General features: G+C 42.1%; 1 protein-coding gene across 1 annotated transcript in view; it reads left to right on the top strand.

The window, feature by feature from the left end:
• Positions 1-7268, top strand: part of XPNPEP3 (X-prolyl aminopeptidase 3) — a gene marked incomplete at both ends in the record, with an annotated part of 59586 nt that extends 52318 nt beyond the window's left edge. Inside the window, 3 exons of the mRNA XM_079714314.1 lie at positions 3986-4166; positions 5246-5366; positions 7102-7268. Coding sequence (XP_079570440.1) covers positions 3986-4166; positions 5246-5366; positions 7102-7268 — 469 coding nt within the window. The remainder of the gene's footprint in view (positions 1-3985; positions 4167-5245; positions 5367-7101) is intronic.
• Between the last annotated feature and the right edge of the window lie 6390 nt (positions 7269-13658).

Genomic DNA, 13658 nt, shown 5'->3' on the forward strand with positions numbered 1-13658 from the left:
ATTTAAAATTTTCCTGAAAAAAAAAATTGAAACTAACTTAGAGCACACTACATACCTGAGAACATCAGCTCAGAAAAAAACAATACCAAGACATAGTCTAGTAAAATTCTGAACCTGCAAGGAAAAGAAAAATTCTTTTGGGGACTTAGAAAAAAAGAGCACACTATTTATGAAGGAAAGGAAACTAGACTGTTATCAGACTTTTCAAAAGCCAAGCTTTATGACAGAAGAAAATAGCATAACTTATTGAAGATGCTCAGAGAACAAAAGTGTGAGCCAAAGATTTTATCTGCAGCAAAAGAAACTTTCAGCTATAAAGGGTACAGATCGTTAGGTGGGAACTTAAAGAACATTACTCCCATGAATCTGCGGGAGTTGTGTGATCAGGAAAGAGGATATCACTATAAATCCTACAGATATCAAAAGGATAATGAGGGCTTCCCTGGTGGCGCAGTGGTTGGGAGTCCACCTGCTGATGCAGGGGAAACGGGTTCGTGCCCCAGTCTGGGAAGATCCCACATGCCGCGGAGCGGCTGGGTCCATGAGCCATGGCCGCTGAGCCTGTGCGTCCAGAGCCTGTGCTCCGCAATGGGAGAGGCCACAGCAGTGAGAGGCCTGTGTACTGCAAAAAAAAAAAAAAAAAGATAATGAGATAATATGTGAACAAATATGTGTATTCATCATTGTTAGTCATTGAGGAAAATGCATGTTAAACCTCTACACATCCACTGGAATGGTTGAAATTAAAGAGACCAACCATACCAAGTGTTGGCAGTGGTGCAGTGCAACGGGAACAAAAAGACTTGTACAAGAATATTCGTAACAGTTTTATTCACAGTAGCCAAAAACTGGAAATGACCTAAATGTCCATCAGCAAGAGAATGAATACACAAATTGTGGACTATTCATACAATGGAATACCACTCAGCAATAAACAGGGAACAAACTACTGATCAAAGTAACACCATGGGGCTTCCCTGGTGGCGCAGTGGTTGAGAGTCCGCCTGCCGATGCAGGGGACGCGGGTTCGTGCCCCGATCCCGGAAGATCCCACATGCCGCGGAGCGGCTGGGCCCGCGAGCCATGGCCGCGGAGCCTGTGTGTCCGGAGCCTGTGCTCTGCAACGGGAGAGGCCACAGCAGTGAGAGGCCCGCGTACAGCAAAAAAAAAAAAAAAAAAAAAAAAAAGTAACACCATGGACATTATTCTTAATGAAGGAAGTTCAACACAGAAGAGTACATATTGTCTGATTCCATTGATATGACATGCTAGAATAGGCAAAACTGAGGTGAAAATAATCAAAACAGTGTTTCCCTCTCGAGGTGGGGGTATTGATTAGAAATACACATGAGGAACTTCCACGAGGGGGATGGCAATGTTCTATGTCATAGGGATATGGATCTGGATCAGAGTTCTCCAGAGAAACAGCCAGTGGGATATATTATGTATGTATGCATATGTAGGTAGGTAGGTTGGTTGATGATCAATTGATTTTAAAGAACTGGCTCATGTGATCATGGGGATTGGCATTTCTGAATTTCAGAGGGCAGAACTGCAGGCTGGAAACTCAAGCAAAAGTTGATGTTGCAGTCTTGAGGCAGAATTCTTTCTCCAACATAGCAAAGTCGTTCTGGTATTTGAATTCAGTTAGTGCAGGCTACCTTTTGATCCATGTTTCAGCCAACCAACCAAATAAACCGTTAGAGCCTTTCTGAGCCCTCAAGCTTCAGCATTGAATCCAGAATCTCTCCTTAGTGGACCCCTATCAATAAATTCAGCCTGATCCAACTTCATGTTCCTTCCACCATTAGCCCACACATGAACAGCCATTTCTATACATATTCCCAGATTTTTGTCTATATAAATAGGAAAAATCGTGCAGTTCTTTTTGGATTATAGTGCATCTCGTCATGGGTCACACTTTGTACCTAACTTTTTGGGATCTGCTGGGAGTAATGTCTAGTTGTGGGTCTAGAAGCAACTACCAAGGCAGCTGCCTCTGGGGAGATACCTGTAGGTTCTCAGTCCAAACAGGGTTGACCTCCTCAGACAGGGGTAGAAGGGCTGCTTCTCCTAACAAAGATGACTCAGCAGAATTTAGGGGTTCAGTGTCCCCAGCTTCATCACCATCAGCACATCCATTTGTCAGAATTGTAGAGCTCAGATTTATACATTTCAGAGTATATAAAATTAACTTTAGAAAAAGAATTGTTAAAAAATGTTTAGTAATACTGAGATGGGGTGGAGCATGTTTATACTCATCAATGACAAACATAACAGTGTTAATAATGGCTGAACCTGGGAGATGAGTGTGTCAGTTTTCATTATAGCATTACCTTGCTGACTTTAACCATTCTTATTAGGGGACATTTAGATTGTATCTATTATATTTATTTTTAAAATCACTGAACATTTTTGTATATTCAGCTTTTTTTGAATTTCAAATATTTTGTCAGGATGGCTTCTTAGAGCAGAATTACAAACTTAAATTTTATGAACACCTTTAAGGCCTTTGATTTAACTGGCTGTACTAATTTACAATTCCATCAGCAATGTATAAGGACTTCCCTGGTGGCGCAGTGGTTAAGAATCTGCCTGCTAATGCAGAGGACATGGGTTCGAGCCTTGGTCTGGGAAGATCCCACATGCCGCGGAGCAGCTAAGCCCGTGCGCCACAACTACTGAGCCCAAGCGCCTAGAGCCCGTGCTCCGCAGCAAGTGAAGCACCACACACCACAGCGAAGAGTAGCCCCCATTTGCCACAACTTAGAGAAAGCCCGCCTGCAGCAACGAAGACCCAACGCAGCCAAAAACAAGTTAATTTTTTTTAAATGTATTAAAAACACATATCATATACCACCCCAGCTTGGGTTTTTTCCCTCATTTTTCCCCATTACTGATGAAGAAATTATTATACTAAGGACACCTGGAAACTAGTAAGTTATTAGTAGCCAAAGTATTTTTTTAAAACAAATACATTTTATTTACTTATTTTATAAATTAATTTATTTTACTTTATTTTTGGCTGCGTTGGGTCTTCAGGTTGCTGTGTGCGGGCTTTCTCTAGTTGCGGCAAGCGGGAGCTAATTTTCGTTGCAGTGCTCGGGCTTCTCATTTGCGGTGGCTTCTCTTGTTGCGGAGCACGGGCTCTAGGTGCATGGGCTTCAGTAGTTGCAGCAGGCGGACTCAGTAGTTGTGGCTCGCGGGCTCTAGAGCACAGGCTCAGTAGTTGTGGCACGTGGGTTTAATTGCTCTGCGGCATGTGGGCTCTTCGCGGACCAGGCTCAAACCTGTGTCCCCTGCATTGGCAAGCGGATTCTTTTTTTTTTTTTTTTTTTTTTTTTGCGGTACGCGGGCCTCTCACTGTTGTGGCCTCTCCCGTTGCGGAGCACAGGCTCCAGACGCGCAGACTCAGCGGCCATGGCTCACGGGCCCAGCCGCTCCGCGGCATGTGGGATCTTCCCAGACCGGGGCATGAACCTGTGTCTCCTGCATCGGCAGGCGGACTCTCAACCACTGCGCCACCAGGGAAGTCCCATAGCCAAAGTATTGATTAGTTTATCCCATGACATCTGCTTTGCCTATAAGTGGATACTTAGGCTCTGTTTTTTTTTGTTTGGTTGCTTTTTGTTTGTGTTTTTTTAATGGTTAAAAAAAAAAAAATGGAGAGGATCAAGAGTAAGCCTGATCTGGTCCTCTGACTGCATTCATGGCTGGGTGCATCTTTTAGCCTCACCCCGTGTCTGTCAGCTGACTATTTGAAGGAGAGATTGTTGTTGCTGCCCCAGCTTGAAGGGTTATTGCTCTTCCTGTTGAGCATCTAGGCATGATTGAGGTCCTGTCATTAATGATATACTGGTACTGACTAAATATCAACAATGCCCCATCATCATTGCCTTGGAGTTTTTCTAATCAAACTTAGAAGCAGACTTCCTACAATATCAGAGAGTTCCAAATTCGAGTTCTTGGGTTTTCCTGTCCCCAGGTTCACGGCACCTCAGGCAGAACTCTATGAAGCTGTTCTAGAAGTCCAGAAATATTGTCTGACCCTCTGCTCCCCTGGAACAAGCTTGGATAACATCTACAGCATGATGCTAACACTGATAGGACAGAAGCTTAAAGAGTTGGGAATCATGAAGAACACTAAGGAAAATAATGCCTTCAAGGTACTTCACTTCCTTTGACCCCATTTCTTAAGAACACCTGACATGCTGCTTAGTTTTTATCCCATGTAAAGCTAATTAGATTTAGAAATGGTGTTTGTGATTCTTCACCAGTAAGAGGGACTTTTTTTGAACATGGATTAAAGCAAAAGGTGCAGTACTTATTTCCACCAGGAGATGGCAGCACAACTGGTTCATTGCATACTGTGTAACTAGCTCAGTCTTCAGAAAACAAAATGAAGTCTGGTACAGACAGGGTGGAAGAGGACATAAAACGGAGGAGAGGTTAACTCTTAATTCTTTTGTAGTGATTTTGAAAAGGTAGGGGTCAAAGGGAAGGGTGTTTCTTGCTTCAGTAACATTGTTGAGACTTTTAACAATATCCTCAGTTGCCATGTTTAGTGAATTTCATCTGCATCCAAAATGTGATGGTGTTCAGCAGAAATTTAAAGCCTCAGCTTTAAATTAAATGGCATGTGACCATGCCAGGTGGTCAAATGAAACAGACCAGTAAGGCATCTCCTAGCTCCAAGTTTAGGCTGCCAGGGTTTCTTTTATCAATAGGAGAAAAGCTATAAATTCCTCCTGTTCATGCCAACAAATCTTTAATCAACAGATAGAAATATCCAAGCTAGTAAATGCCTAATAATTACTGTGTTACATGGTGTTTCATACCTACTCCACAAGTTGCTGTGAGATACTTAGGGTCTCCAGAGTAGCCTTCCTAAAAGGGACATGCGAACATTGAAAAGAGAACTATTCTAACATAATTATCTCCCCTCCCCCAAGAAAAGAGATTTTCATTTGCCATAGTCATTACTGGGCTTACCCCAGTTAGCATGTGTGTAGTATATTAAATTGTAAGAATAGAAATGTGGATTAGTTAGAATGCTGTTGGCAGAATTGCGTACAAGAGGTGGCAGTTTTCAAGTCTCTTAAGCATTAGCCCGAGGATAGGTGAAACAAGTGGCAGAACTGGGGGCAGGAGTCAGTATTAACACATATCTCACGGCGTTATATATGCCCAACTTTCCCCTTAAGCGGTCATTGCTCTAATAACACTGAGGTAGTATCTTTTCCAGGCTGCTCGAAAATACTGCCCGCATCATGTTGGCCATTACCTCGGGATGGATGTCCACGACACTCCAGACATGCCCCGCTCCCTCCCTCTGCAGCCTGGTATGGTAATCACGGTGGAGCCAGGTAAGGGGAGGTGCTAGCAGCCTCTGATCCCTTGGGACATGTAATTCTAGTGTTAGATAGAAAGTAAACACTTTATTTTTACCTGAACGAATGTAATTAAATTAGAAGAGACAGGAAAATGAATCTCTCCAGTGTAGAAGGGAACTTTATTTTAGACTTTTCTTGAGCTTTTTTATTTCCCATCACACAATTTGTTTAATTTGACTTCTCCAATAAACAACAGATGGGGAATACTTTCGATCAGTAGATATTAAGAAATAAATCTTTTTTTAACCCTGCCTTTGCCAAGGCCAGTTTGTACTAGTCCTTCCCGTCATCTTGGTGGGCTGCTGACACTTGTGAAGCCCCTGGCGCTTTTCTGCAGAGACACTCAGGCTCCCCATGTTCTCAGTTGCAGTTCCTCTGCGTTGAACTGCCTGCATTATTCCACTTTTTAGTATCCACATCCTTTCTTCTAAGCTTCAGAGAGAGCTGGCAGTCTAATGGTTCTCCAGCTTGAATGATGCTGGATGTTGGGCAGGATTCAGTAGAAAAGTGGTGGCCACGGTGGAGTGTGAAGATTGATATTACCAGTCAGTTTTAAACATCGATGCTGCTTCTGTCATGAAAGTAGATCTCAATCTTAGATTTCAAGCGTTTTCACCTCTAAATTATGTAAGTTATAGTTGGGACACATCTTTTATGCCACCCTTTAAGTCCAGGCATATGTTGCTGTCTGTGACCTTACGTACTGTTAAGTCCAATCTAGTTGGCGCTTCCTTAGACTTCGACTACATTTTCCTTTGCTGGTCTTTTTCTTCTTGTCACAGAACAGCATCTGTGAGTACAGAGAAGGAAGTTTACAGTTTCTTTAATATGAAAAGACCTGGTGTCTGTCTAACTTCATGATTAGAAAAGGAACCTTGGTTTCTTAGAATTTTTCAAACATTCATTAAGGTCTTCCTTTTTCCCTCTTTACATCATGTACACGTCAGTTACATTTATGACTTATTTGAGTATTTCTGCAGCTTCTGGTTGTTGAGGCTAATAATCTCTAAGTAAGTGTTTTTAAAATACATTTTTAAATGCCTTAAGTCTTTTTTTTTATTTTTTTTTTTTTATTTTTTATTTTTTGCAGTACGCGGGCCTCTCACTGCTGTGGCCTCTCCCGCCGCAGAGCACAGGCTCCGGACGCGCAGGCTCAGCGGCCATGGCTCACGGGCCCAGCCGCTCCGCGGCATGCGGGATCCTCCCGGACCGGGCCACGAGCCCGCGTCCCCTGCATCGGCAGGCGGACTCTCAACCACTGCGCCACCAGGGAAGCCCTAAATGCCTTAAGTCTTTATTTTAGCAAAGTGCCCTTTTTCCAGGGGACTGTTAGGCAGAGAAAGAATGCATTTATATAATCTACTGGGTCCCAGCATATATTGACATACTCATAAATTAAGTAACTTTAGTGGCCCGTTTGAGCCATTAGAACGTGACAGAATCATGATCAACATTATTGTAGTTGTATAGATCTTGTAGTCTAATATACAAAATAACTATAGTAATAGTTCTAGTAATGATAGGCAACACTTACTGACCATTTATGTACCAGACATTTTTATATATATTATCTCATTTAATCTCCACATTTCTATTAGGTAGGTAGTGTTAGGATCCCAACTTTATAGAGGTTAACTTACTTGCCCCAAATCATCCAGTTACTGCCATTTATGAATAGAATGTTCTGCTTCTTTTTTCTGCTTCTCAGGTATTTATATTCCGGAGGATGACAAAGATGCCCCTGAGAGATTCCGTGGACTTGGTGTACGAATTGAGGATGATGTAGTGGTAACTGAGGACTCACCTCTCATCCTTTCTGCAGACTGTCCCAAAGAGATGAATGACATCGAACAGATATGCAATAGGGCCTCTTGACCCTCATTGTGGCCCACATGCATCTTAGGTTCAGAAGGGGTGGATGTTGGCCTCTGTGCACGTGTGCTTTCTGGGGGTCTCTGTGTGGACATTTATACACGTGTTCCACTGGGGAGTGCAGCAGCTATATGAGTGTATGTAATTGTGTATGTGGTCTTTTCTTGTTTTATGTAGCTAGAAATCTGGGAAATTGAGTTTTTGGATTGTACGTTACTGCAACTTTAGTAACATTAATTCTGTAGAATTAATGACTCAGATAAGTTTAGTTTTAAGATGTAAAGAAAGATCTTGGTTACATATGTCCACGCATCCCAGTTAGCACATGGAGAAAATTCTCTCCAGGTCCTTCCCCTTCTGCACTTTTCCTGAGATCCACCTAATATCATAAGATTTTTGTGTAATGCTTATATATTTTGAGCCAATCACCAAGGTCTTTGCCTACACTGAAAACCACCCATCAGTGATTGTGGGTGGCCAGTATGTACCTTCCATAACACCTGCCTACCTATCCAGGAGCCCATGTATCTACCGGAGCCATGTGAGCCGTCAGGGCACTGGTGTCCTACAGTCACACCATTCAGCCACAGTCCAGATTCCAGCAACACTAGCTGTCGAACAAAACATTTTTGAGCCTTTCTTGCTATTTGGTTACCTGGGACCTGGAAGGTGTTTAGATTCTTGATAAGGAAGGAAATGAAAGAGAAAGAAAATATATGTGTCTGCTGTAGATCCAGACCACCATCCATCTGTTCTCAATCTAAAGTTGATTCCTTTCCCAGACATCCATGCTTTCTTTATATATTCTTAATGCATTGACCCTCAGCACACCCTTGAAGCTGCTTCCCTGGCCAAGGGCAGATCCTCTACTTACCCTATTAAAGTCAGAGGAATGGCACCCAGTATTCATAGAGACACCCAAGTTATCATTCTGTGATTTCCTCTAGTGCCAATAAAAACAAAATATGCAACCCACTCAGTACCTGTAAACACCTTGTGATCCTTTCCTTCCTTGGACGTTAGCACTGGAAGGACAATGGTAAAGACTCATGTTTCCCTCAACACAGTGTTGGATGCAATTATATAATACTCAGTTTGCAAAGTGAACAGGGCTAGACTGCTGCAGATAGGTTATTTAGGAGCTTCTACCATAGGGGAAAGCTTTAATAACTAGTGTGTTCACCTCCTTTAAACCTGCATATGAGCCCAAGATGTATAAAACATGCTGATTGTTAGGACATAAATTCGAAAAATTTTAAGAAAATATTTGCATTAGGGAAGAACAGGCTAGGAGATTAACACTCCTTGCAGTGCTAGAGGTTTGCCCATCTTGTCAGAAAAACCCAAGGTACGGAGCCCAAAGCAGGCAGGCAGTGACTTCATCAGGAGACAAAGATAATGTTAGCAACCAAAGTGATACAAATTATGTCCTGACAGTGCTCACCCACAAATGCTTGGCTGTGCTCAGCAGCTGTGGGAATGGATGGCTGCCCAGCTGGAGTCATCATCCCTGCGCCTGCCCTCCTCACCCCCCTCCAACTTCTCAGTCCTGTGCTTGTTACTTTCTAAGAGGGGACTGAAAAGAAACCCACAACTCTGGCTTCTCACTCCCTTGGCCTGTATGGCCTCAACAACCTTTTTCTGGAATTGGGTTTCCTTTGTTCACTTACAATCCTGGAATAAGGAATTTCCTTTTCTTCCTAAAAATCATTTTCTGTAGTCTTCAACTTTCTAGCTAAAAGCTTAGGTGGCTTTTATGAATAGCAGCCTACTTGGACATGAAACAGACTTCTTCCAGCTGAATTCCTGGCAAGTTCTACAGGTGTTGCAAGTCACACGTAGAACGGCCGTTGTGGAATTCTTCTGGTGATTTATAGTCCCTGACCCAGGCATATTGTCCCTTGAGTCCCCGATTAACCACAGCAGCTAACATTTGCATCAGACTATCAGAACCTTCAAGAAGTGGCACGGTGAACATCTCAGAGCAGCGGTTTAGGGACTGCCTGATCTATTCAGGATTGGTTGAGCAGATAATTGTGCACAGTGCCGGAATCTCATTAATTCTTAGCCTTACCACAGACATGCCCCACATTTCCCTCCTTGTTTCAGTATAATAAATACTTCATATATACACCAAGCTCTCCTAATGAAAATCTTAATTTTTAAAAAATGCTTCAAATGTTACACTGGAATTTTTCTCCCTGAATTGAAGAGATACAGCTAAAATATTAACAGTAATCTAAAGGCAAGAAGTATATCTAGATGGCCTCTGCCACATACTTTTATGGTTTTATTTCAGGAATTGTTATTTTTCTCTGTAATTAAACTGGGACTGTGTTTTTTATTTGAAACACAGCAGTAGAAATAGAATAATAACTCTCCTCTTCCCATAGTCATACCCAAGTTAGGAAGGTACTTCTTATGGTGACTTAAAGTTCTCTTTGTGTGTCTTCTTTCAAAATATTGTTATCTTTTTTATTAATTTTTGTAAGGTGAGAAAAGGAAAACTCCTACTATAGACATTATATCTTAATTGGGTTTAAGATCCATAAAATAAGTTAAATCCCCAGATAAAGACACTGTAACTCATTAAAATAGAAAACTTGGGCTTTGTTATGTTTTTCAAAACATACATAACCAACATCCTCCTTAGCTTTCTTAATAATAGAAAGATTGCAAATATGATGCAGGAGTGCTGCCTCTCCCTGTCCTGTGTCCATGTCACATCACATGCACAGCATAGTGGCTGTCCCACCAGTTCCAGCTGTGACCCCAGAGTCCTTTGTAACACAGTGTTTCCAGTAACTGCTGTCAGTAAAACAAGAGCTGGGATTTGAGTGAGACTCTGTCTACCATCCCTCAACTGGCATATGATCAATAATAATGTAACTTATTTGTGTTTGTGTGTTAGAAACTAAGTGAGGGCCCAGGATGGTGGCAGCATAAAGGATCTTGCTTGGAAGAGGTTTTTACGGTGTGGTTTTTTGTTTGTTTCTTTGTTTTTAATTTTAGTTTCCTGAAGTGGGATCTGTATCCCAAAACTTAAGCTGATAGGGTTAAGTTTTAAGCCTGGACAAATATACTTCAAGCTGAAGTGTTTAATAATCCTAATATGAGATGATGAATACTTCATTAAACCCTAATTGTAGAGCAGAATTCCACTGTCACAAAGCACGTTTGTCTTCCTGGCTCCTTTCACCTCTGCCTATGTGTCACTGAGGAACTTGGGGTAAGCATCAGTATTATTCAGATCAGGGATCCCCACTGAAGCCAAGGCCTCTTGGGGTGTGCTTCATGAGAAGCTGAGAGAACTGCAGTCTTTGTGAGCATTTCTTAATGCTTTGTATGACTTTTGTGCAATTATGTAAGATCAATTTGGACAAAATGCTGTTACTTTTTAAGGCCCTATTGACTGAAAGTAGATATGTCATTCCCCAACAAGGGAAGACCATTTGTTCCTGTCATTTTAAAAATAAACTATAAAACAATGTAAGAGTGTTTGGTTTGTGCGTGTATTATTTTCAAATCTAGAGTTTATAGCTTTAAATGTGACAACATTTTGTTTTACAAAGTATTTTACAGAGTATTCATTAACTACTGTCACAAAATCATGATAGCAAACTTGAGATAATCTTAGCAGTCATAGAAGGGGGAAAACCAATGGATTAGATTGACTCAAGGATCAAACGTATTAACATGGTGAATATACTTGATAACATTGTATTTTATAATTGAAATTTGCTAAGAGAATAGAACTTAAATGTTCTCACAAAAAAAAAAGATACATATGTGAGTTGATGGATGTGTTAATTAACTAGATGGGGGACATCTTTTCACAATGTATACGTGTATCAAATCATCACCATGTACACTTTAAATATCTTACAGTTTTGTCAATTACAGCTCAAGGAAGCTGGGGGGAAAAAAGGTTGACTCTCCACAAAACTGACACATAGGTCTGCAGACAGCCCCTGTAGAACTCAAGACATTACACTATAGCCATGAGCATTTTATGAAGGGCAAATTTTGCAAAATCATAAATATGTGAACTTTCTCAGCAAGCCATATAAAGAATCCTAAGTGGGCTTCCCTGGTGGCGCAGTGGTTGAGAGTCTGCCTGTCGATGCAGGGGACACGGGTTCATGCCCCGGTCCGGGAAGATCCCACATGCTGCGGAGCGGCTGGGCCCGTGAGCCATGGCCGTTGAGCCTGCGCGTCCGGAGCCTGTGCTCCGCAACGGGAGAGGCCACAACAGTGAGAGTGCAAAAGAAAAAAAAAAAATGAGGCTAAGCCCCCCAAAATGGTTAAAATGGTAACATTTATGTATATTTTACCACAATTAAAGTTTTTCAAGTATATTAGCTTGTGGGCAAGGGGAAGAGCAGGGCTAAAGGCAAACTGAGGTTGACAGTATTTAAGTATTTAAAATAAGAATTAATAAAATGCTAAATCAGGGACTTCCCTGGCAGTCCAGTGGTTAAGACTCTGTGCTTCCACTGCAGGGAAGTTCCCTGACCAGATACTGAATCCAGGCCCTTGGCACTGAAAGCGTGGAGTCCTAACCACTGGACCACCAGGGAGTTCCCTGTAGCTGCATTTCGTAGTTACATTTCTTGAGTGAATCAACAGATTCTCTACTAAGCAGGTACTACTACTCTGAAACCAACCAGGGTGACAAAAGGATTATTATTCACTATCATACTTAACCACTAAAGGCTTAGGGACATATGTATCAGTCAGACTCCAGTCAGGAAAACAAGCTACTCTAAATATTTAAACAGAAAGTATAACATCCAGAATTGGTCTCACAGGAACTGAAAGAGCAGCCAAATGGGATGGTGAGGCATCCTAAAGATTAGCAACAACAGGAAGACACTACCTCCAGGCTGGAGGAGGAGAGAAGTAAGTGGAGTTTCTCTAGACCAGGAGCCAGGTCAACTGCAGAAGCTGGGCCGCAGAAGGCCTGCCTGCTGACAGGAGCTGAGATCTCAGACTCAGCTGCTTCCAGAGATGCCGCCCGAGGCCAAGAGAGGGAGGGACATCCACTGACTGTCCTTTTACACTATCCTCTCCTCTCCAGCCAGTGCATCCCACTGGCCAAGCCAAAGGCCAGCTGACGCTGACCTCTAGGTCAGGGCCGCCCCCACCTAATGACATGAAGTGACACAGGGAAAGGGCAAGGAATAGACCTGAAGGCAAACAGATTTTGTGATTTTTATGAGCATACAAATAACTAAGTTACACAGTGTATAAACCTTCTTCCAACAAAATGACTAAGTTTGATACCATTCTTTCTAAAACGTATCGGCTTTTCTGCCATTTTATTGTTTTACATCAGGTTGCTAATTGATATAACACACCTTGTAACTTGCACAAGGTCACACTGAAAATGAAATACATTCTTTTTTTAAAAATATTTATTTATTTATTTATTTTGGCTGCACCGGGTTTTAGTGGTGGCACACGGGATCTTCGCTGCAGCATGCAGGATTTTTTTTTTTTTTTTTTTAGTTGTGGCATGCGGGGGTCTTTAGTTGCAGCACACGAACTCTTAGTTGCAGCATGTGGGATCTAGTTCCCTGATCAGGGATCGAACCCGGGACCCCTGCATTGGGAGCAGGGAGTCTTAGCCACTGGATTACCAGCGAAGTCCCCAAAATATGTTCTTTTTTTAAAAAATAAATTTTATTTATTTATTTTTGGCTGCATTGGGTCTTTGTGGCTGCACATGGGCTTTCGCTAGTTGTGGCGAGCAGGGGCTACTCTTCGTTGCAGTGCATGGGCTTCTCATTGTGGTGGCTTCTCTTTGTTGCAGAGCACAGGCCCTAGGCACACAGGCTTCAGTAGTTGTGGCATGCGGGCTCAGTAGTTGTGGCTCACGGTCTCTAGAGCGCAGGCTCAGTAGTTGTGGAGCACGGACTTAGTTGCTCCGTGCCATGTGGGATCTTCCCAGACCAGGGCTCAAACACGTGTCCCCTGCATTGGCAGGCGGATTCTTAACCACTGCACCACCAAGGAAGTCCCCCCAGAGTATGTTCTTGATTCAGTTCCTTCTCCATTTTCTTCCCAACTTTTGGTTCTGGACCATCTAGAATCCATCTTACATCTGATTCCAATCCTGGGCAACCACTTTGATCATATTTACCTAAATCATTTCTGGACAACCAAAACACACCCTGGTAAACTAATGTACAACCGAAAGGTGTTTTCTGAGAGACTTCAATGACTTCTTTTAATATGTACATGGAGAGGATTAAAAACAATCCTCAACTCATTTATCTTTTACTTTGGGATTTTTTTTTACGGAATGGTATCATTTTATGTTAAGATTACATTCCAAGAAAACTCCAAGTTATAGAAAAGGGGGAATTATTTTCATAGGAATTAATATAA

The sequence above is a fragment of the Hyperoodon ampullatus genome (assembly GCF_949752795.1).
Source record: "Hyperoodon ampullatus genome assembly, chromosome: 11".
Classification (NCBI taxonomy): domain Eukaryota; kingdom Metazoa; phylum Chordata; class Mammalia; order Artiodactyla; family Ziphiidae; genus Hyperoodon; species Hyperoodon ampullatus.